Raw genomic sequence first — 24,738 nt, forward strand, 5'->3', positions numbered from 1 at the left:
ACCCACCATACTTCTCCGGACACTGCGAGAGGGCTGTGCAAGCAATGATCACACGCACGGCACAGCGGACACACCAGGAACCGCGGTGTTGGCCGTCGAATGGCGCTAGCTGCGCAGCATTTGTGCACCGCCGCCGTCAGTGTCAGCCAGTTTGCCGTGGCATACGGAGCTCCATCGCAGTCTTTAACACTGGTAGCATGCCACGACAGCGTGGACGTGAACCGTATGTGCAGTTGACGGACTTTGAGCGAGGGCGTATAGTGGGCATGCGGGAAGCCGGGTGGACGTACCGCCGAATTGCTCAACACGTGGGGCGTGAGGTCTCCACAGTACATCGATGTTGTCGCCAGTGGTCGGCGGAAGGTGCACGTGCCCGTCGACCTGGGACCGGACCGCAGCGACGCACGGATGCACGCCAAGACCGTAGGATCCTACGCAGTGCCGTAGGGGACCGCACCGTCACTTCCCGGCAAATTAGGAACACTGTTGCTCCTGGGGTATCGGCGAGGACCATTCGCAACCGTCTCCATGAAGCTGAGCTACGGTCCCGCACACCGTTAGGCCGTCTTCCGCTCACGCCCCAACATCGTGCAGCCCGCCTCCAGTGGTGTCGCGACAGGCGTGAATGGAGGGACGAATGGAGACGTGTCGTCTTCAGCGATGAGAGTCGCTTCTGCCTTGGTGCCAATGATGGTCGTATGCGTGTTTGGCGCCGTGCAGGTGAGCGCCACAATCAGGACTGCATACGACCGAGGCACACAGGGCCAACACCTGGCATCATGGTGTGGGGAGCGATCACCTACAGAGGCCGTACACCTCTGGTGATCGTCGAAGGGACTCTGAATAGTGCACGGTACATCCAAACCGTCATCGAACCCATCGTTCTACCATTCCTAGATCGGCAAGGGAACTTGCTGTTCCAACAGGACAATGCACGTCCGCATGTATCCCGTGCCACCCAACGTGCTCTAGAAGGTGTAAGTCAACTACCCTGGCCAGCAAGATCTCCGGATCTGTCCCCCATTGAGCATGTTTGGGACTGGATGAAGCGTCGTCTCACGCGGTCTGCACGTCCAGCACGAACGCTGGTCCAGCTGAGGCGCCAGGTGGAAATGGCATGGCAAGCCGTTCCACAGGACTACATCCAGCATCTCTACGATCGTCTCCATGGGAGAATAGCAGCCTGAATTGCTGCGAAAGGTGGATATACACTGTACTATTGCCGACATTGTGCATGCTCTGTTGCCTGTGTCTATGTGCCTGTGGTTCTGTCAGTGTGATCATGTGATGTATCTGACCCCAGGAATGTGTCAATAAAGTTTCCCCTTCCTGGGACAATGAATTCACGGTGTTCTTATTTCAATTTCCAGGAGTGTATTTTGTCCACACTCAGCCTAAGCTAGTGAGCAAGTTATTTCCTCCTACAGCCTAGACTACGATACGCTTTGACGAGTGCCTGAGTGCCTTTACTTAGACCTTCTCTCTTCTGAGATGGAGTTGTTGCCCACAGGTGTGCACAGTCGGGGTTCACGTACGCAGAACGGACTACGGGCCGTACATGAGGGAGCGGTTCCACCTGCAGGAGGAGGCCGGCCCCGCCTACTACGAGGCCGCAGCAGCAGCCATGTTGGCAGACCTGCACAGCGAGTGCGCCGCTGTCGCCTTCGCCGTCACCAGCGATGACAGCCAGTGGTGCCAACAGCACCTGCTGCCTGCCCTCACCAGGAAGGCCTCAGTAAGTTACAGAGTGGTGGTGCAACAAGGAGCACCTACTGAGACCTTTATAAAATTTTATTAGTTTATTCATTGACTACGCAGTTGTTAGGACTGTAGAGAGTTAACATAAAACTTCGAGTTAAAGGAAACTGACAGAATACATTCAACATCAGTGTCCAGTGGGTAACTCAGCCAGGCAAGTACTAAAGATGTTTTAAAAGTTAAAAAAAAAACGGTTCAAATTGCTCTGAGCACTATGGGACTTAACATCTCAGGTCATTAGTCCCCTAGAACTTAGAACTACTTAAACCTAACTAACCTAAGGACATCACACACATCAATGCCCGAGGCAGGATTCGAACCTGCGACCGTAGTGGTTAAAAGTTCAAGATACTCACAAAAGTAAAGTGAAAAATACTGTTAGTATATTTCATCAAAATACTTGGAGATTTAAGAATAAAATTGATGACCTTCTGCTTTGTTTAGAAGATATAGAAACTGAGAATGTAATAGATGTACTATGCCTGTCTGAGCATCACATTGTCACTGATATGCAAAAGGTTAGCATCAATAGGTACAAATTACTGCATATGTAAGTAGAGATAATATGATGAGAGGAGGAGTTGCCATATATGTCAAAAGCTTCCACAGTTTAAAAATTTAGAAACTAAAAAAATTTCTGTAGGGCAACATATGGAAGCATGTGCCACTGAAACTAAACGATGGAACTTTCATAATTGTAACAGTGTATAGGTCCCCCTGAGGGAATTTCCAGCTACTTCTAGAAAACTTGGATGCTTTGTTGTGCTATCTGTCAGACAGGGGGAAGCAAATAATCGTTTGTGGGGATTTCAATGTTGATTCCCTGGAAGAGTGTAATAGGAAGAATGATCTTGTAGTATTACTCGTTTCTTTCAATTTGAGCTCTGTCATTGATTTTCCTACTCGGATAACAAAGAACAGCAGGACATTGATAGATAACTTTTTTATAGAGCAAGATAAGTTGTTAATAATCCAATCCAGTTTAAAAGTAATAGCAGTGTGCATAGCTATAACACCAGGAGAAAGGATGATCTTCACCATGCAGGGTTAAATCTGACTTTGGCACAGAAAGGGGTAAATTATGCTGCCACAAAACTCTTTGGTCATCTACCAAATAGCATAAAAAGCCTGACGGATAGCCAACTAACATTTAACAATAAATTAAAAGAATTTCTAGATGACAACTCCTTCTACACATTGGCTGAATTTTTAGATATAAATTAAGGGTAAAAAACTTAAACATTAGTGTCATGGCATATTTTGTGTAATGTAATATCTTGTACAGACATCTTTCATTAACCTGATACGTTCCACATCATTACGAAGTGTCGTATTCATGATCCATGGAACAAGTATTAATCTAATCTAATCTAATAATAGGGGAATAGTGAAATATATGAAAGGTTTTCTTAACGTTTGCGTGTGGAGTATCCTATTTAAGACAATGGAAACATATAGAGGAGGCCTAACTTCAGTAGGGGATGGATACACACTCAAGGGCCAAATAAACTGCTATAGGCATGCGTATTATAATACAGAGATATCTAAACAGGTAGGATACGACGCTGCGGTCGGCAACGTGTGTGTAAGACAAGTGTCTGGCGTAGTAGTTAGGTCGGTTACTGCTGCTACAATGGCAGGTTAGCGAGATTTAAGTGAGTTTGAACGTGGTGCTATAGTAGGCACACGAGTGATGGAACACAGCATCTCCGAGGTAGCGATGAAGTGGGGATTTTCCCGTACACATTTCAGGAGTGTACCGTGAATATCAGGAATCCGGCAAAACATCAAATCTCCGGCATCGCTGCGGCCGGAAAAAGATCCTGCAAGAATGGGACCAACGATGACTGAACAGAATTGTTCAACGCGACAGAACTGCAAACCTTCCGCATGTTGCTGCAAATTTCAATGCTGCCCCATCAACAAGTGTCAGCATGCGAACCATTCAACGAAACATCATCGATATGGGTTTCCAGAACCGAAGGCTCGCTCGTGTACCCTTTACGCCTCGCCTGGGCCTGTCAACGCCGACATTGGACTGTTGATGACTGGAAACATGTTGCCTGGTCGAACGAGTCTCTTTTCAAATTGTATCGTGCGGATGGACACGCACGGCACAGGAGACAACCTCATTAATCCATGCTCCCTGCATGTCAGCAGGGGACTGTTCAAGCTGTTGGAGGCCTTGTATTGGTGTGAGGCGTAAGCAGTTGGAGTGATATGGAACCCCTGATACGTCTAGATACGACTCTGACAAGTGACATGTACGTAAGCGTCCTGACTTATCACCTGGCCCATTCATGTTAATTGTGCAGTCCGACGGACTTCGCCAATTCCAGCAGAACAATGATACACCCCACACGTCCAGGATTGCTACAGAGTGGATCCAATAACACTCTTTTGAGTCCGCTAGCCACCAAACTCCCCAGACATGATCGTTATTGAGCATATCTGGAATATCTGGGACGCCTTGCAACTTGCTTTTCAGAACAGATCTCCACCCCGTCATGCTCTTTAGGATTTATGGACACGCCTGCACGATTAGTGGTATCAGTTCCTCCAGCACTACTTCAGACATTAGTCGAGTCCATGCCACGAGGTGTTGGGTCAGTTGTGCTTGCTCGCTGTGGCCCTGCACGATGTTAGGCAGGTGTACCACTTTCTTTGGCCTTTCAGTGTGTATTAGGGTGGTCCTTAAACGGGTATTACACAACAATGTAAAGTGATTTGAGAGCGCATCTCCTACCTTTTTAACTCTTGACATTTTTTGATAATAAGTCCAATTTCATTACAATTAATTAATGATACAACAGACTTAAAGATCTGAAAAAGACTTAAATACTGAAGAAAGTGTGTGTACTGTTTTGCTGGCGCAAACAATTGAAATAAAGCTATATATGTTTCACAAATATGCTTAAATATATTTAAGTTGGAGAAACTGAAGTATTAGTAAGTAACAAAAAGTACAATATGTGTGAATGCAACAGGATCAGGGTATTATCTCCGATGATTTTGCACACATCACAAAATGCATGCTTTTTGTTCTTCATCATCCTCACTCCTCTGCCTGTCATATCAAATCTAAATCAACGCTTAATTTCTTCACCATGTGAAAACTCTTAACTGAAATGAACTCATCAGTTTCCTTCTCTGTGATAATAAATGGATTCAAAGCACTACGAGTTAGTAAATATTTTGCTAGATTCTGAATAACCGTTGTAAAACTACTAGATTTGTATTTATACAATTATATTACATCAAAAAGCAAACTTGTTGAAAAGATTTGTAACTGCAATTGGTATAACAATGTGTCTCCTTTTGGTCCCCAAAGTTGCCCCAGTGCAGATTTCTAGCCGGAACGTTTTAGTGTCATTGTTAACGTTGTCATCAAAAAGTGATAACAGAGAAGTACCTTCATTTAAATACTATAAGTGCTGAGAAAAATTCTTTGGATCGCTTGAAGAAACCCTTGCTATTTACTTTTTCGTACAGTTTCATTTCTTTTACAAAGCAGAAGAAATTATAAGGTTCCCCATTTGATGGTCAACTCAGAAAATACCATTCTGCTTATAACTTTTAGCATAAAGAAAGAAGTGTTCTTCAGGCCATCCAGTTCACTTACACTGAGGGATAGCCGAGAAAGATAGAGGAACATCTTCAATTAATAAAGTCCTTTGATTGTCTACCTTGCATGATACAATGCTCCAGGCAGGATTACTTATGAATTCAAGTCCATAGTTGTTCGCAGAATTCAAGGAGTACACAGTAATCATCTTTCATATGTTCTTGTTTTAGAAGTTTTCGGGATATGTTAAGTGCTTCATCAATTTCTACATCGTTGAAATCCTCAAGTAAGTGTTCATGTCTGTTTTATAATTTGCTTTTTCCATCCTATTGCATTTTTTCCTAAGTTTGTTTTAAACATATCATACGGACTAACTGCTATTTGGAATAACTCATTTTCGAACGCACTCCTTAACACTAGCTCCTCCATATGATGGCATCAACGGAAAAACAAGTAGCTCTCTTCTTGCAAACTGTTTCAGGAAAGTTATGGCCACTCCACTGAAACAGTCTGTGTTGAATGCGATGGTGTCACAACAAAGAATCTGAACTTTCTCTGTCAGTCCTCAAACTCTTATGGCATTCCAGACTTTCCATTTCTTTTCTTACCAGTTATAATGCGATAATACAGGCATACGAATTAATTGTTCCCGATTTCCACAAATTATGATGATTGATGATCTTTCAGTTCTTGAATCCTTCATGTCTGATGCTGGCACCAGCTTTCTGTTCCAATTAACCGTGACAAAACTAGGATTCCTCTCTTTAAACGAATACTTAATGCTTTCTGCCTTCTTCTTTCTGAATTGCTTTCTATATCTTCGAACCGAACTCGTGGAGGGTTCTGAAAAAACCCATCAGCATAAGAATCACTCATTTCAACAGTTTCTTCGGACGTATCAGCAATAGTTTCCAAAAATTCTGAGCTGTTGTAACCCTTCATATTCCTTGAATAAAAAGTTCTCGGATTTACAGCTGCGTCAAGCAAGTAAATTTGCACGAGCTTTTGGCCAAGTACACTTTCGCCATTGCCATATCACTTAACAATGGCCAACAACTACTGGGACAAAAGCTCGTGCAGTTTTACTTGCTAGACGCAGCTATAAATCCGAGAACTTATTATTCAATTAACGTTGAATAAAGAGTTCTCGAGTACTGCTTTGGGACCCTGCTTTCTTGTACTTCATGTTCTTTCATTCCTCTTTCATAAACCTAATCCTCTCCCTTTCCTCTTTTGCCACCAACTTCCAGTCTTGGAATCAACATCCCCAAGATTACCTCTTTTGCCGGGCTATCCTTGATATAATGAAAAGAGTTTATCTTCTTCTGATCATGGTCAAAGCATTAGCATGCACAACGCAGAAGTGATTATTTAGATTTGCAGAAAACATAGGCTTTCGTTCTTCGTGAATTTTTGTCTTTCTATGAGCACTTTGTTGCAGATTGCGCCACTCTGAATGCAAGTATGTAAGTTTCTTTGTATAATGAGGTAGAGCCTTGTAGGGAGACTAGCCGTTTCCAAAAATATTGCACATTCACTAGAGATTAAATTAACATTTTCAGTGACAGACAGTTTCAATTCACCTATGTTATAAAACAAGACGGACAAAACTTGTCCATTAGATGATAATTTATGTCCACTGACCTGGTGCTTAACTTCACCAACTAAATAAATAACAATGTCGCTATTTTGAATCTACTCGCCATGATGTAAAAAAACATTCACAACGTCAACATAGGAAAACCGACGCTCAACTGAAGATACATAACGCAACATGATGCAAATTCTTGGCCACTGCAGTATGGGTTCCTCATCATGCATTTCAACAAAAAAAGGTCTTAAAATTCTTCTTAAAACAACGGGAAGAAATTAGAGTGTGCTCACGAAGAAATATAAAATTGGGAAAATAAGGACCACTGTAATACACAGGGTGATTCAGCTGCCTCCAGCAATGTGTTTTATGCAACCCACAACACATTCGGAAACCACACACTTGATTTTCATGTTCACTCGATTGCTACGTTCAAAACAGCAAGCGAGAGGACCCTCATCGCATTTTCCAGAAACTAGAACTTTTACTCGATGTAAATGTGCAGGGTTTTATGAACGTCCCAGGCTCTTATGAATGAAGTGCATTACATGACGTTTTCTTAACTTCACATAGCAGAAGCACAGCAGAGGAGGTATAGCCACTAAGTGTCTGGCCTTCTGTTTCTGAGATACATGCCATTCAGGATTCCATTTATGGTAAGCAGCTTTCTTGATGGTAGGTTTTAAATCATTATGAGCGAGTGCTGTTAGACGAAACTGTCATTCACTAGCTCTCCTTTTTGCTAGGAGCTCGACTACTTCATTCCATGGTGTCCTTTCATCCACAGCAAATGAAAGCCTGTGTCATTTCTCATTGCTTCTGTGATGGCCTCCAATACATCCAAAATACGCGTCTGCTTGTCGAATCTGTGATTTTACACTACTGGCCATTGAAATTGCTACACCACGAAGATGACGTGCTACAGACGCGAAATTTAACCGACAGGAAGAAGATGCTGTGATATGCAAATGATCATCTTTTCAGAGCATAGGTTGGCGCCGGTGGTGACACCTACAACGTGCTGACATGAGGGAAGTTTCCAACCGATTTCTCATACACAAACAGCAGTTGACCGGCGTTGCCTGGTGAAACGTTGTTGTGATGCCTCTTGTACGGAGGAGAAATGCGTACCATCAAGTTTCCGAGTTTGATAAAGATCGGATTGTAGCCTATCGCGATTGCGGTTTATCGTATCGCGACTTTGCAGCTCGCGCTGGTCGAGATCCAATGACTGTTAGCAGAATATGGAATCGATAGGTTCAGGAAGGTAATAGGAACGCCGTGCTGGATTCCAAGGGCCTCGTATCACTAGCAGTCGAGATGACAGGCATCTTATCTGCATGGCTGTAACGGATCGTGGAGCCACGTCTCGATCCCTGAGTCAACAGATGTGGACGTTTGCAAGACAACAACCATCTGCACGAACAGTTCGACGACGTTTGCAGCAGCATGGACTATCAGCTCGGAGACCATGACTGTGGTTACCCTTGACGCTGCATCACAAACAGGAACGCCTGCGATGGTGTACTCAACGACGAATCTGGGTGCAAGAATGGCAAAACGTCATTTTTTTCGGATGAATCCAGGTTCTGTTAACAGCATCATGATGGTCGCATCCGTGTTTGGCGACATCGCGGTGAACGCACATTGTAAGCGTGTATTCGTCAGCGCCATACTGGCGTATCATCCGACGTGATGGTATGGGGTGCCACTGGTGACGCGTCTCGGTCACCTCTTGTTCGCATTGACATCACTTTCAACAGTGGACGTTACATTTCAGATGTGTTACGACCCGTGGCCCTGCCCTTCATTCGATCCCTGCGAAACCCTACATTTCAGCAGGATAATGCACGACCGCATGTTGCAGGTGCTGTACGGGCCTTTCTGTATACAGAAAACGCCCTGACCAGCACATTCTAGAGATCTTTCACCAATTGAAAACGTCTGGTCAATGGTGGCCGAGCAACTGGCTCGTCACAATACGCCAGTCACTACTCTTGATGAACTGTACTATCGTGTTGAAGCTGCATGGGCAGCTGTACCTGTACACGCCATCCAAACTCTGTTTGACCCAAATCCAAGGCGTATCAATGCCGTTATTATGTCCACAGATGGTTGTACTGGATACTGATTTCTCAGGATCTATGCATCCAAATTGCGTGAAAATGTAATCACATGTCAGTTCTAGTACAATATATTTGTCCAATGAATACCCGTTTATCATCTGCATTTCTTCTTGGTATAGCAATTTTAATGGCCTGTAGTGTATAATTTGTGCAAAAAGTTCATTAGTATCAATATTAACTTAAATATCAGTGTTGCATAACAAACACCCTCTTTTATGGCCAGTAGTTGTGCTATATAAGCAGAGGATTCAGGTGGAAGCACAATCATACGTGTCATTAGAGGGGATGAAGAAGCCGCATTCCACTCGCTCTTCTATTTTAGAGTCGTATGTGTACATAGCTGCTACAAGCGTACTGTGGGCAATGTCGTTCAATAAAACGCTGTAGTTCATCATTGATGCTCTTCATGTTTCTTATATCACGTAACAAGTATGACACTGGGGTATATTAAGTCTGATTTATAAAAGTCTCTTTCCCAAAATTTTCGCTGCAATTTTTTCTTTGTGATTGTTATTTTCCAGTGGTCTAACCTGCTTGTATAGCTTAATATGTAGAGTGCTAGATTGTTACATGGGGAGCTGTTCCATGGCTGTTTGGGGCCATGTGTTAGGTTAAGTACTATTGATCTGGTTCAGTGGATGCTCTAATGTAGTTTTAGGCGGTTTTCCATGGTCGTTTACGTAAATGTTGGGGTGTACACCAATCTCTGCCCAAGAAAATATCATCTACTAACAGCGAAAAATACTATGACATGCAGAACATAATTTACACAATTCACGTACAGATGACGCACACTGGTTCCACCTACACCCTACAAGCTTACTCTGCAAAAGCACTGGACGTACATAGCACAGGGCGCTTCAGTCCGGAACCGCGCTACTGCTACGGTAGCAGGTTCGAATCCTGCCTCGGGCATGAATGTACACTCCTGGAAATTGAAATAAGAACACCGTGAATTCATTGTCCCAGGAAGGGGAAACTTTATTGACACATTCCTGGGGTCAGATACATCACATGATCACACTGACAAAACCACAGGCACATAGACACAGGCAACAGAGAATGCACAATGTCGGCACTAGTACAGTGTATATCCACCTTTCGCAGCAATGCAGGCTGCTATTCTCCCATGGAGACGATCGTAGAGATGCTGGATGTAGTCCTGTGGAACGACTTGCCATGCCATTTCCACCTGGCGCCTCAGTTGGACCAGCGTTCGTGCTGGACGTGCAGACCGCGTGAAACGACGCTTCATCCAGTCCCAAACATGCTCAATGGGGGACAGATCCGGAGATCTTGCTGGCCAGGGTAGTTGACTTACACCTTCTAGAGCACGTTGGGTGGCACGGGATAGATGCGGACGTGCATTGTCCTGTTGGAACAGCAAGTTCCCTTGCCGGTCTAGGAATGGTAGAACGATGGGTTCGATGACGGTTTGGATGTACCGTGCACTATTCAGTGTCCCCTCGACGATCACCAGAGGTGTACGGCCAGTGTAGGAGATCGCTCCCCACACCATGATGCCGGGTGTTGACCCTGTGTGCCTCGGTCGTATGCAGTCCTGATTGTGGCGCTCACCTGCACGGCGCCAAACACGCATACGACCATCATTGGCACCAAGGCAGAAGCGACTCTCATCGCTGAAGACGACACATCTCCATTCGTCCCTCCATTCACGCCTGTCGCGACACCACTGGAGGCGGGTTGCACGATGTTGGGGCGTGAGCGGAAGACGGCCTAACGGTGTGTGGGACCGTAGCCCAGCTTCATGGAGTCGGTTGCGAATGGTCCTCGCCGATACCCCAGGAGCAACAGTGTCCCTAATTTGCTGGGAAGTGGCGGTGCGGTCCCCTACGGCACTGCGTAGGATCCTACGGTCTTGGCGTGCATCCGTGCGTCGCTGCAGTCCGGTCCCAGGTCGACGGGCACGTGCACCTTCCGCCGACCACTGGCGACAACATCGATGTACTGTGGAGACGTCACGCCCCACGTGTTGAGCAATTCGACGGTACGTCCACCTGGCCTCCCGCATGCCCACTATACGCCCTCGCTCAAAGTCCGTCAACTGCTCATATCGTTCATGTCCATACTGTCGCGGCATGCTACCAGACTGCGATGGAGCTCCGTATGCCACGGCAAACTGGCTGACACTGACGGCGGCGGTGCACAAATGCTGCGCAGCTAGCGCCATTCGACGGCCAACACCGCGGTTCCTGGTGTGTCGGCTGTGCCGTGCGTGTGATCATTGCTTGTACAGCCCTCTCGCAGTGTCCGGAGCAAGTATGGTGGGTCTGACACACCGGTGTCAATGTGTTCATTTTTCCATTTCCAGGAGTGTATGTGATGTCCTTAGTTAGGTTTAAGTAGTTCTAAGTTCTAGGGGACTGATGACCTCAGATGTTAAATTTCCCAAAGCTCTTTTAAATTCTGATTCTAATACTGGATCTCCTATTTCTTCTATATCTTCTCCTGTTTCTTCTTTTATCACATCGGAAAAGTCTTCCCCCTCATACAGGCCTTCAATGTACTCTTTACACCCCTCCGCACTCTCCTCTGCATTTAAAAGTGGAATTCCCGTTTCACTCTTAATGTTACCACCCTTGCTTTTCTATATGCTGTCCTTCCAACATTCATCCCTTCACACATTTCATGCTTCCGCTTTGTCTTACATTCCCTGCACTTCCTATTGACTTCACTCGTAACCAAGTTGTATTTCTGCATTCCTGACTTTCGCTGAACATTTTTATATTTCATTCTGTCATCGACCAGCTGAAGTATTTCTTCCGTTACACATGGTTTCTTCACAGTTACCGTCTTTGTACTTACACGTTTCTCTTCCCAACTTCAGAGATTGCCCTTTTTAGATATGTCCATTCCTCTTCAATTGAATTGCCTGCTGAGCTGTTCTGTATCACAGTATCTATATCTGTAGACAACTTACTATTTCTGTGTCTCACTTTTTTGTATATTGATACTATCTGTCTAGTCTTTTAAACTTCAGGCAATCATTATTAAACTGTGATCTGTGTCTATATCTGTTCCTGGGAACGTCTTTCACATCTGTATCTTATTTTGGAATCTCTGCTTGATCATGATGTAACTGAAATCTTCCCGTATCTCTCAGCCTTTTCCAAGTATACCTACTCCTCTTGCGATTGCTGAACAAAGTATTTGCTGTTAGTAAATTTATTGCAGAACTCAATTAGCCTGTATCCTAGTACCAAGCCCTAATTCTTCCGTAACCCTTCCTTCTACCACTTTCTGTACAACAGCCTTCCAGTCCCCCATGCCCATTAGATTTTCGTCTCCCGTCACGTACTGAAGTAGTCTTTCAGCGTCCTCATAAACTTTCTCTATCTCTTGATCTTCAGCTTGCGACGTCAGCATGCATACCTGTACTATCGTTGTCTACGTTGATTTCCTGCCGATTCTAATGAGAACTACCCTATCACTGTAGAGAGCACATTAACTCACACTCTGCACTACATTCCTATTCATAGCGAATGTACCCCTGCCATACCATTTTCTGTTGCTGTTGATATTACCCTATACATACCTGACCATAAATCCTTGTCTTCTTTCCGTTTCACTTCACTGACCTTCACTATATCTAGATTGAGACGTAGCATTTCCCTTTTCAGGTTTTCTACCTTCCCTACCATGTTCAAACTTCTGGCTTTCTACACCCAACCCATAGAACGTTATCCCTTCGTTGGTTATTCCCCCATTCCCCTTCGCAGTCTCCTCCCGGAGATCCGAATGGGGGACTATACCAGAATCTTTTGTCAATGGGGCGATCGTCATTACACTTTGCCAGTTACAGGTTACACGTCCTGTGGATACACATTATGTATCTTTAATGCAGTGGTTTCCATTACCTTCTGAAGTTCGCAGTTCATGGTCTGGTGGCTAGCGTTGCTATCTCTGGATCACAAGGTCTCGGGTTCGATTCCCGGCCGGGTTGGGGATTTTTCCCTGCCCAGGGACTGCGTGTTTGTGTTGTCTTCATCATCATCATCATCATCATACGTGACGGTAGCTAGATTGGACGGTGCAAAAAAAAAAAAACTGGACTGTGTAAAAATTGCGACTTCGTACAGGCGCTGATGACCGCACGCTTGAGCGCCCCAAAATCAGACATCATCATCATCGCCTTTTGAAGCATCATGCCGTTAATCATTGATGATTCTTCTGTCTCTAGGGGCAGTTTCGAAACCCAAGGGCAAGAGAGTGTCCTGAACCTCTGTTCGCTCCTCTGCCCTCTTTGACAAGGCCGTTGGCAGAATGAGGGTCTCTTTTTATGCTGGAAGTCTTTGATTTTTATTCAAAATTTGAGCGGTGGTAGGGTTCTAATCTGGGACCGATGACAGTTTGATTTTACGCTGCCCCTTTTTTTATCTCATTTTGTTCGTTAATGGTCGCTGTATTCGTTTGGAGCGGACGTCCCTTGACGCTTGTTCGTTGCTCCATCAACCCAGTTTTTTTATTGCAGAGGGTAGCTAATCCTCTGACCGAACACGCTGAGCTACCGTGCCGGCACCCCTTGGCCACGCGTCATAGCTGTGGAATACCGTTTTAAAACGGTTCTCCCCGTTGACCTTTATGTCGTATGTGCTATTTTGTTCCCAAGCCCTGTCCAGTTCCCCAGTGTAGATCTTCAAAACAGTTGGAGACATATCACATACTTTCATGATTCACTGCGTTGTACTTCATTATTTACACTTGTCATCTCCATTTCCGATTAATTTTTTTTTTTAATTTGATGTGGCCTGTCTGTTTGTAAAGAGTTTTTGCGAGCCCCGTAGACACCTTAAATTACTGAGAAGTCGATTACGAAAATGCGGATGGAGCAAAAAATGAACCACTGAGTTTATGTCCCGATATTGTTGCCTCTCTTCGATGTCATTCAATATGTATATTGAGCAAACAGTGAAGGAAACAAAAGAAAAATTCGGAGTAGGTATTAAAATCCATGGAGAAGAAATAAAATCTTTGAGGTTCGCCGATGACATTGTAATTCTTTCAGAGACAGCAAACGATTTGGAAGAGCAGTTGAACGGAATGGACAGTGTCTTGAAAGGAGGATATAAGATGAACATCAACAAAAGCAAAACGAGGATAATGGAATGTAGTCGAATTAAGTCAGGTGATGCTGAGGGAGTTAGATTAGGAAATGAGACACTTAAAGTAGTAAAGGAGTTTTACTATTTGGGGAGCAAAATAACTGATGATGGTCGAAGTAGAGAGGATATAAATTGCAGACTGGCAATGGCAAGGAAAGCGTTTCTGAAGAAGAGAAAATTGGTTAACATCGAGTATAGATTTAAGTGTCAGGAAGTCGTTTCTGAAAGTATTTCTATGGAGTGTAGCCATGTATGGAAGTGAAACATGGACGATAAATATTTAGGACAAGAAGAGAATAGAAGCTTTCGACATGTGGTGCTTCAGAAGAATGCTGAAGATTAGATGGGTAGATCACATCACCAATGAGGAGGTATTGATTAGAATTGGGGAGCAGAGGAGTTTGTGGCACAACGTGAGTAGAAGAAGGGAAGGGTTAGTAGGACATATTCTGAGGCATCAAGGATCACCAATTTAGTATTGGAGGGCAGCAAGGAGGGTAAAAATCGTAGAGCGGGACCAAGAGATGAATACACTAAGCAGATTCAGAAGGATGTAGGTTGCAGTAGGTACTGGGAGATGAAGAATCTTGCACAGGATACTGTAGCATGGAGAGCTGCATCAAACCAGTCTCAGGACTGAAGACCACAACAACAACAACAACATTGTTGCCCCTGTCTGGAAAGATTAATTGATGTGACTGTGCATCATTTTGTGTGTTTCATTTTTTAAATAACCCCAAGTTATTTTTATTTTATGTAGTGGGAATACATAATCCTTATCTGGCACACTGAGCTAAAGAACAGACGCATCACCACAATTAGTAGGTGTGGATTAACTTCAATCAAACTTGGTATAGATATAAGACTTACTGGCTGACAAAAATAGTGTGCACGTAGCACACTTCTTACAAAGGCCAGATGAGTAGAGCACACAGACGAGTACTGGTACAATGCGATTAGAGACGAAATATCGTGGAAAGAAATCGACAGTGCGACAGACTCGATCTGAAAGGCCCTGCACCACCAGTAAAAAAAAAAACAGACAATCAACGTAATAGACACTTCAGAGGCTCAAACGACAGAACAGACGATGATGATGGGGAAGTCCTTGTCCAAATCACGTAGTACTTAACCAGTGATAGGTAAAACCTGGACATTGTATATAGTCAAAGAGAATAGTAACACCAACACCAGTAATCGCTGCATGGCTTGATCTCTTTCCGAGATGTCCCCCAATACTCCACTAGCCTTTGGTGGTGGTAATCTACAGCTTATCTTTGTATTTCCTGTCATCTTCACAGCAAGTTCCAGGCACTGTGAGCTTTCCTTAGAAAGGCCTTGTAGAACATCATCGCATCAACAAACATCCTCCGTTACTCTTAACAGATTGAAATTTTCTTTGTAACCTATTATTCGACTTTTTTATTTCTGAAACCAAATTTATTTGGCACAAGGAATAATTGCAAAATGTACAACCTTTTTTTAATGCTAAGCAAAAGGCACCTAAATATGGAATAAACGAAACAAATTTGAAAAGAAAATTAAATAACTTCAGAGAAACTGCTTTCCATACAATTCTACATCTACATTTACATCTACTTCTACACCCATACTCCGCAAGCCACCAGACGGTGTGTGGCGGAGGGTACCCTGAGTACCTCTATCGGTTCTTCCTTCTATTCGTGTATTGTTCGTGGAAAGAAGGATTGTCGGTATGCTTCTGTGTGGGCTCTAATCTCTCTGATTTTATCCTCATGGTCTCTTCGCGAGATATACGTAAGAGGGAGCAATATACTGCTTGACTCTTCGGTGAAGGTATGTTCTCGAAACTTTAACAAAAGCCCGTACCGAGCTACTGAGCGTCCCTCCTGCAGAGTCTTCCACTGGAGTTTATCTGTCATCTCCGTCACGCTTTCGCGATTACTAAAAGATCCTGTAACGAAGCGCGCTGCTCTCCGTTGGATCTTCTCTATCTCTTCTATCAACCCTATCTGGTACGGATCCCACACCGCTGAGCAGTATTCAAGCAGTGGGCGAACAAGGGTACTGTAACCTACTTCCTTTGTTTTCGGATTGCATTTCCTTAGGATTCTTCCAATGAATCTCAGTCTGGCACCTGCTTTACCGACGATCAACTTTATATGATCATTCCATTTTAAATCACTCCTAATGCGTACTCCCAGATAATTTATGGAATTAACTGCTTCCAGTTGCTGACCTGCTATTTTGTAGCTAAATGATAAGGGACCTATCTTTCTATGTATTCGCAACATATTACACTTGTCTACATTGAGATCCAATTGACATTCCCAGCACCATGCGTCAATTCGCTGCAGATCCTCCTGCATTTCAGCACAATTTTCCATTGTTACAACTTCTCGATAGCCCACAGCATCATATGCAAAAAGCCTCAGTGAAATTCCAGTGTCATCCACAAAGTCATTAATGTATATTGCGATTAGCAACGGCCCCATGACACTCCCCTGCGGCACACCCGTAATCACTCTTACTTCGGAAGACTTCTCTCCATTGAGAATGACATGCTGCGTTTTGTTATCTAGGAACTCCTCAATCCAATCACACAATTGGTCTGATAGTCCATATGCTCTTACTTTATTCATTAAACGACTGTGTGGAACTGTATAGAACGCCTTGCGGAATTGGTGCCATAGACTCGCTCCTTCCGCAGTTTCACCAGAAGAACTTGTCTCTGTTAAGTTTCCTGGCAAGACCGGTTTCACACGAGGCATGGGACTGATAATAACTCTTTCAACTTTTAACCTAATGGCCTAGATGTTATTTTCTCTCCCAAGAAGCCGCTATTGTACAAAATTCCTTTCCATATGGGATCATGAGTCACGTGACGCCAAATATTCGCTTGTCCTTTCCTCTGGCAACATGTTTTAACAAAGAGCTATATTAATTCTTCAACATGACGCATGCAGCTTTCTGGTGGTGAACCGAAATGTTCGAACCACTACAGGTTGCCACATACATTGAGGTGATAAAGGCCGCGGGATACCTCCTAATGTCGTGTCGGACCTCCTTTTGCACAGATTGGTGCAGTACCTCGACATGGGGTGGACTCAACAACTCGTTGGAAGTTCCTAGAAAAAATACTGAACCTTGTTGCCTCTATAACCGTCCATAGTTCCCAAAGAGTTGGCAGTACATGATTTTGTACACGAACTGACCTCTCGATTGTGTGCCATAAAACTTCGATGGGATTCATATCGAGAAATCTTGGTGGCCTAATCAATCTCTCGAACTGTCCAGAATATTCTTCAAACCAATCGCGATCAATTGTGGCCCAGTATCACGGTACAATGTACACTCATAAAAATTTCGTCGTTGAATGGTTGAAAATAGTCTCAAAATAGCCGAACATAACCATTTCCAGTCAATTATCGGTTCAGTTGCACCAGAGAACCCAGTCCATTCAAATATAAACACAGTGCACACCACTGTGGATCCAGCACAGCTTGTACAGTGCCTAGTTGACAACTCAGGTCCCTGGCTTCGTGGGGTCTGCGTCACACTCGAACTCTACCATCATCTCTAACCAACAGAAATTGAGACTCATCTGATGAGGCTACTGCTTTCCAGTCCTCTAGGGCCCAGGTGATATGGTCACAAGTTGAGGAGATGTGCTGCAGGCGATGCCATGTTTCACGCAGTTCTACTTGTCTGTTAGCAGTAACAACTCTACGCAAACACTGCTGCTCTCGGTCGTTAAGCAAAGCCCATGGTGAGATGTAATGACTGAAATTTGGTATTCTCGGCAACGTAACGTTAGCGACAGCCCCGGACGGTGCACAAGTCCGGCCCAATCACGCCCCTCCCCAACACCAATCCATATCCTAAGCTCCGCACACGGTCTGCTGCATGATCCAACATCAAAGTTTTTCGTATCACAGATTTGCCAGTCATAAGAAGGGATAAAATCAGTAGTTAGTACGAAATACAGTTTTTCCGGTGCCAGTGTGAAAAGAATTAGAAATATGTTCATTGAATATGCGAGTTGAAAAATCATCAGTAAGATTGAAAAATGAAAATGGTATCCACACTGTCTTTTTTATATCAGGAGCTTTCATCTGCACTATATCAAAGGATCTGATATTTTTTAACTGCAGTGAGCGCAAATTTCCGTCACCTCGCGTAGTGTAAGAAATTCTGTTGGGAAATATTAATTGGTAGTATCGCCAAGGATGCTGTCCATTATCTCGATTGTCTAAAGTCAATCTTGTGCATAAACAAGGCAAAGTCGATGTCTTGGTTTGTTTCTGATTACCTCATTAAGACTAAAGAATATAAGAGTGGGATAATGTAGAAGTGCGTAATGCAAGCAGTCAGATATTTATACTGTGCCATTCGTCATTAATATTTGCCTGTGTAAAGGGTGAATTTTTACTTGTGAACTCTTATGACTGCTTGCTTATAGCAGACACGAGATTACTTTGAGTTCTTCTTCAGTGTTTGAGAGCTTTAGATCTGCCTATTGTTAAACATATGTACATAATTTCGTCAGTGTCATTCCAACACATCTTATCGTACTTTAATGTCTGTTAGATATCAGTTTTGACACCAGTTGGCCACAAAAGTCAAGATTAGGTACCTTGTGTATGATAACTTTATTGAGAGTGCATATCTACGTTTCATTTTGACAGTACTACACAAACTGCTAAGAAGTACTAACAGCACAAGACTGCTAGTATGAACAACCGAGGTAAAACAAAAAACGACAAACAAAAACACGACAGCGACGAGGAGTACCAAAGATAATATTGAGGCGCTCCTGATTGGTGTGGCGGGCGATAGGTGTGGAGGGGGGTAAATGGGCGGGGCTTGAGCAAATGTCCGGGGCTGTCGCTAACGTTTCCATTCTCGACACACTCTTGACACTGTGGATCTTGGAATATTGAATTCCCTAACTGATAATGCTGGGAACTTTTTCACATGAATCACCTGTACAAACGACAGCTCCGCCAATGCACTGCCCTCTTGTACTCGATACTACCGCCATTTGTATATGTCCGTACAACTATCCCATGACGTTTGTCACCTCATTGCACAAATATCGAACAACAAACTGTAGACAGATATCAGTATGCTTCTTGTAAAGTTAGAGATGGAGTTAAATAAGTTATTAGGTTAAGGTTGGTAATCAGCAACTGAAGTTCTACTTCGTCTAAGTTGCTGTTGTGATTTATGCAGTCGGGTACTGTTCTGTCCCAGGCACATGCGGCCGCCAGTGTGGGGTTCTTGATGTCATCGAAGAGCCCTGCGGACGACTTGTGCCTCCTGTCCTCGTGCCAGCACCTCATCATGGCCTACGGCACCTTCGGGATGACCGCGGCCATCCTGTCCGGTGGCCGGACCATCATGTACGACACAGCCCACCACGGCGCTCACCCACAGCCTGCCCCTCAGATGATGACATCACTGGTCCCTCACTGGCGTCTCATTCCATAGAGTCAGCTACTCGCTCCATCCAAAAGGATGACATCACTGCTCTCACGCTGGTACGTCGTCCCATAGCAGCTCCTGTTTGTCTCATCCCAAAGGGTGACATCACTAATAGTACGAGGCGCATTCAAGTGCTAAGGCCTCCAATTTTTTTTTCTAGTTAACTACTCACCCGAAACAGATGAAACTGGCGTTACTTCTCGACGTAATCGCCCTGCAGACGTACACATTTTTCACAATGCTGACGCCATGATTCCATGGCAGTGGCGAAGGCTTCTTTACGAGTCTGTTTTGACCACTGGAAAATCGCTGAGGCAATAGCACCATGGCTGGTGAATGTGCGGCCACGGAGAGTGTCTTTCATTGTTGGAAAAAGCCAAAAGTCACTAGAATCCAGATCAGGTAAGTAGAGAGCATGAGGAATCACTTCAAAGTAGTTACCACGAAGAAACTGTTGCGTAACGTTAGCTCAATGTGCGGGTGCGTTGTCTTGGTGAAACAGCACACGCGCAGCCCTTCCCGGACGTTTTTGTTGCAGTGCAGGAATTTGTTCTTCAAAACATTTTCGTAGGATGCACCTGTTACCGTAGAGCCCTTTGGAACGCAATGGGTAAGGATTACGCCCTCGCTGTCCCAGAACATGGACACCATCATTTTTTCAGCGGTTACCCGAAATTTTTTTGGTGGCGGTGAATCTGTGTGCTTCCATTGAGCTGACTGGCGCTTTGTTTCTGGATTGAAAAATGGCATTCACGTCTCATCCATTGTCACAACTGACGAAAAGAAAGTCCCATTCGTGCTGTCTTTGCGCGTCAACATTGCTTGGCAACACGCCACACGGTCAGCCGTGTGATCACCCGTCAGCATTAGTGGCACCCACCTGGATGACACTTTTCGCATTTTCAGGTCGTCTTGCATGATTGTGTGCACACAACCTACAGAAATGCCAACTCTGGAGGCGATCTGTTCAACAGTCATTCAACGATCCCCCAAAACAATTCTCTCCACTTTCCCGATCATGTCGTCAGACCGGCTTGTGCGAGCCCGAGGTTGTTTCGGTTTGTTGTCACACGATGTTCTGCCTTCATTTAACTGTCGCACCCACGAGCGCACCTTCGACACATCCATAACTCCATCACCACATGTCTCCTTCAACTGTCGATGAATTTCAATTGGTTTCACACCACGCAAATTCAGAAAACGAATGATTGCACGCTGTTCAAGTAAGGAAAACGTCGCCATTTTAAGTATTTAAAACAGTTCTCTTTCTTGCCGCTGGCGGTAAAATTGCATCTGCCGTACGGTGCTGCCATCCCTGGGACGTACTGACAATGAATGCGGCCTCATTTTAAAACAATGCGCATGTTTCTATCTCTTTCCAGCCCAGAGGCCTTAGAAGTTGAATGCACCTCGTATACTGGTGCCTCGTCTCCCAGTGACCACTGTTCACATTATCCCAGAAGGTGACATCACTAGTGCAGCACTAATGAATTCGTCTTACGGCGCCTCCACCCACATCATCCCGGAGGATGACGTTGTTCCCACAATGGCGTGTCACCTGTTAGGGCCCCCTGTCTGTGGCATGCATAGCACTGTGAAAACTTCTATTTGTTCCCCAATTTGCTGAAGTAAGTGGACTTCTAATCTGTTATCAAACATAAAAAATCTTCAGAGTGTTAGACCGCGCTGTACTCGTCTTCCATTTCTTCTCCAGACTTTAAAAAACGATGGGAACAATAAAAGAACACAGTGAAAAACAGAAAAGCCACTCAAGTTTCAAACAGAGAGTGAAATCGTCACTAGTGGATTACAAGGAGCATTGTGGCCAGGATGTACATTTTGATAATGTAAGAGTTCTAATAAAATAATGTACTATTTGTAATTGGAGTGTCCGAAAGTTGAGATCTGCAAGAATAAGTGAATTTCAAAAGAGATGATAGCAATACATGCTTCCCACCATTAAGAAATTAACTATCCAGCCATTGTGAATGAGGAATAGAGGTGACAAAGGCACTCGTTCCCCACTATTCGATTTGCACACAGTGTGGGTCCAGAAGCTCGCTCACTAACCTTGATGCTTGTGTAAAGCTGCCAGGTGCACAAACAGAACAGTGATACTCGGCATTATATCTAGCCATAAATTTTGCTCTGCAATTCATACTACCTATTTTAATTGTTCTACATCTCCGCCTAAACCACTGAACCGATTTCAGCCGAACTTGGTACACGTATCACTTACTATCAGGCAATAGTTGCTGTGTGGTAAGAACGGTCTACCTATCAAAGATATCACTTCTTAAACAATGAGATGCCTAAAAATCTGCCACATCAAACACGATGTTTAAATTTACTATTTCTGTGCTTCTCACATTATTCGTAATAAATTTCGCTGAAGGTATCCACATATGCCGTTAAATGAACCTACAATTTATATCATGGTACCACACATAGTTCAGAAGATATGACATCACAACCGTGAAAAGCTGGAGCGTCAATCATGACGTTTAAATTTATTGCTTCTTTGCTATAAACACCATTCGGAACATATTTCACAAGAAGTATCCTTATATGCCACTGAATACATCTACACAAATTTATCACTGTACGAGATGTGTTTTAAGAGATACGGCGTCATAAACACTGAGATGTGTGAAAAAATGCCACGTCAATGCAAGACGTTTTACTGCATTTCATCTTTACTGATAAGACACATCTCGAGTCGAGTCAAGTTTAGGAAATCCCTGACTTCTTGCAAGGCTTTTGACAGCTTTCAACTGCAAAGCGCGAACGGTTGTAAGCGAAACAAGAGTCGCCTATAGAGCTATGAAGAGACAGTGCCATAGAGACTTTCACGAAATCATGTTGTAGACGCGCGAAGCAGCTGCAACCAGGTTACAGAAAATGTTTCAGAATTTTCACGAAAATACGATAATGAATTTTTTTTAATATTATGCAACAAACACAGTTCACAGTTTGTTTTCGTATCTAATAGAAAATTGGCCACATGACTACCCGGGTAGTGCCGGGCACGTCAGCTAGTAAACGAATAAATCAGTAAGCAGTCTTATGATATGGCTATTATGATAACTAAGTTCACACCCTTCTTAATTGCTCTGTCTTCTTTCTAAGGTTATTTTTGTCAAAATAAACTGGAGGTTCTTCACTAAACAATTACTTTCCTTCTGGGAGGGAAAGACGAAAGATACTCAATGACTTTGTTCATTTCCATTAGAGTTATAAAGAAATAAAAATAATATGTTGTTATAAGTATTAATATTTCTCATTATTTTTCTTGGAAATCATTTTCTGGGGCTCTTGACGGGCTAATTTTAAATTGCACAACAAAATCATCTTTGCGATCCTGTCGATTTGCGCTTTATTGTTTGTCCACTGAGCATTTACGAAAGAGAACAACCTTACAACGTTGGAATGATAGACGAAAATTGCAAAATAATATTTTGCTGGTTGCATTTACTCCTAGTAAAATTCTTCATTACGTTGTGGTATGAAATTAGGCAGGTGGCAAATGCTATTTGAAGCCAGAATCATCTTCTTTTTCTTGCATGAATTCTGTGAAATTTTGCAGCTGATGAAAGAATTCGTAGCGACGTCGGGCGTCAGCCGAAACAGATGCAAGTGAACCAGCGACCCGCTCATGTCAACAGGGTTTATGAGGGTGTTTTTGATCCGTCGTTGCAACTACAAAAATGAATGATTTTTTTCACCACACGCGTTTCGCTTTATTGAGGTAAAGCATCATCAGTGGTCTGTAATTAAGTTTATTTAAATTTTGATTTACTTTTTAGATCGAAGGGTTCGCGCTCTGACTGCCAGGAGCGCTGTGAGGAACTTTCTCCTTGCTGCAACGAGCGTTCCATGAATTTAATAATTTGCTTTGACTTTTTTTAGTATTCCTGTTACTATTACCGTTTTCCTGTCTTAGTTGCCAAAAAGTGGTATTATTTGATTCACTGGAAATGTTACATAATGTTTTCCTGCTGTTATGTAAGCTTAAAATAAACTTCTCGTCTACATAAAGTGCTGAACAGAATTACACTATGTGATCAAAAGTATCCGGACACCCCCAACAACATACGTTTTTCATATTAGGTGCATTGTGCTGCCACCCACTGCCAGCTACTCCATATCAGCGACCTCAGTGCTGACTAGACATCGTGAGAGAGCAGAATAGGGCACTCAGCAGAACTTCCGGACTTCGAATGTGGTCAGGTGATTGGGTGTCACTTGTGTCATACGTCTGTACGTCAGGTTTCCACACTCCTAAACATCCCTAGGTCCGCTGTTTCCGATGTTATAGTAAAGTGGAAACGTGACGGGACAGTTACAGCACAAAAGCGTACGGACCGACTTCGCCTGTTGACTGACAGAGACCGCCGACAGTTGAAGAGGGTCGTAATGTGTAATAGGCAGACATCTATCCAAACCATCAAACAGGAATTACAAACTGCATCAGGATCCACTGCAAGTACTATGACAGTTAGGCGAGAGGTGTGAAAACGTGGAATTCATAGTCGAGCGGCAAGTCATAAGCCACACATCACGCTCGTAAATGCCGAATGACGCCTCGCTTGGTGTAACAAGCGTAGACATTGGACGATTGAACAGTGGAAGAATGTTGTGTGGAGTGACGAAGCACGGTACACAATGTGGCCATCCGATGGCAGGGTGTGTGCATGGCGAATGCCCGGTGAACGTCTGCCAGCTTGTGTAATCCCAACAGTAAAATCCAGAGGTGGTGGTGTTGTGGTGTGGTCGTATTTTTCATGGAGGGGGCTTTTCCGCCTTGTTGTTTTGCGTGACACTATTGCAGCAGAGGCCTACATTGGCGTTTTAAGCACCTTGTTGCTTCTCACTGTTGAAGAGCAATTCTGGGATGGCGATTGCTTCTGTTCAAGCTTCACTCAGTTCTTCTTCCAATCGCAAATGGTTGCTTTACCAACACCCACTTCAGTTGCCAGTTTAGATACATTCTCAACAATGTCCATTCGCTTCAAAGCATTCAGTTTTTCTTTGAGAGTTACTCATGACGAAAATACATACACCACTACACCTGAACGAATAAAAGTCAACTGTTACGCGTGCAAGTGA

At 43.9% G+C, this 24,738-nt stretch overlaps 1 protein-coding gene across 1 annotated transcript in view; it reads left to right on the forward strand.

The window, feature by feature from the left end:
- LOC126291460 (galactoside alpha-(1,2)-fucosyltransferase 2-like) overlaps positions 1-19,635 on the forward strand; it is a 100,423-nt gene extending 80,788 nt beyond the window's left edge. Inside the window, exons 4-5 of the mRNA XM_049984972.1 lie at positions 1,511-1,735; positions 19,399-19,635. Coding sequence (XP_049840929.1) covers positions 1,511-1,735; positions 19,399-19,635 — 462 coding nt within the window. The remainder of the gene's footprint in view (positions 1-1,510; positions 1,736-19,398) is intronic.
- Positions 19,636-24,738: the final 5,103 nt, after the last annotated feature.

This window comes from Schistocerca gregaria, chromosome 9, assembly GCF_023897955.1.
Source record: "Schistocerca gregaria isolate iqSchGreg1 chromosome 9, iqSchGreg1.2, whole genome shotgun sequence".
NCBI classification, from domain to species: Eukaryota; Metazoa; Arthropoda; class Insecta; order Orthoptera; family Acrididae; genus Schistocerca; species Schistocerca gregaria.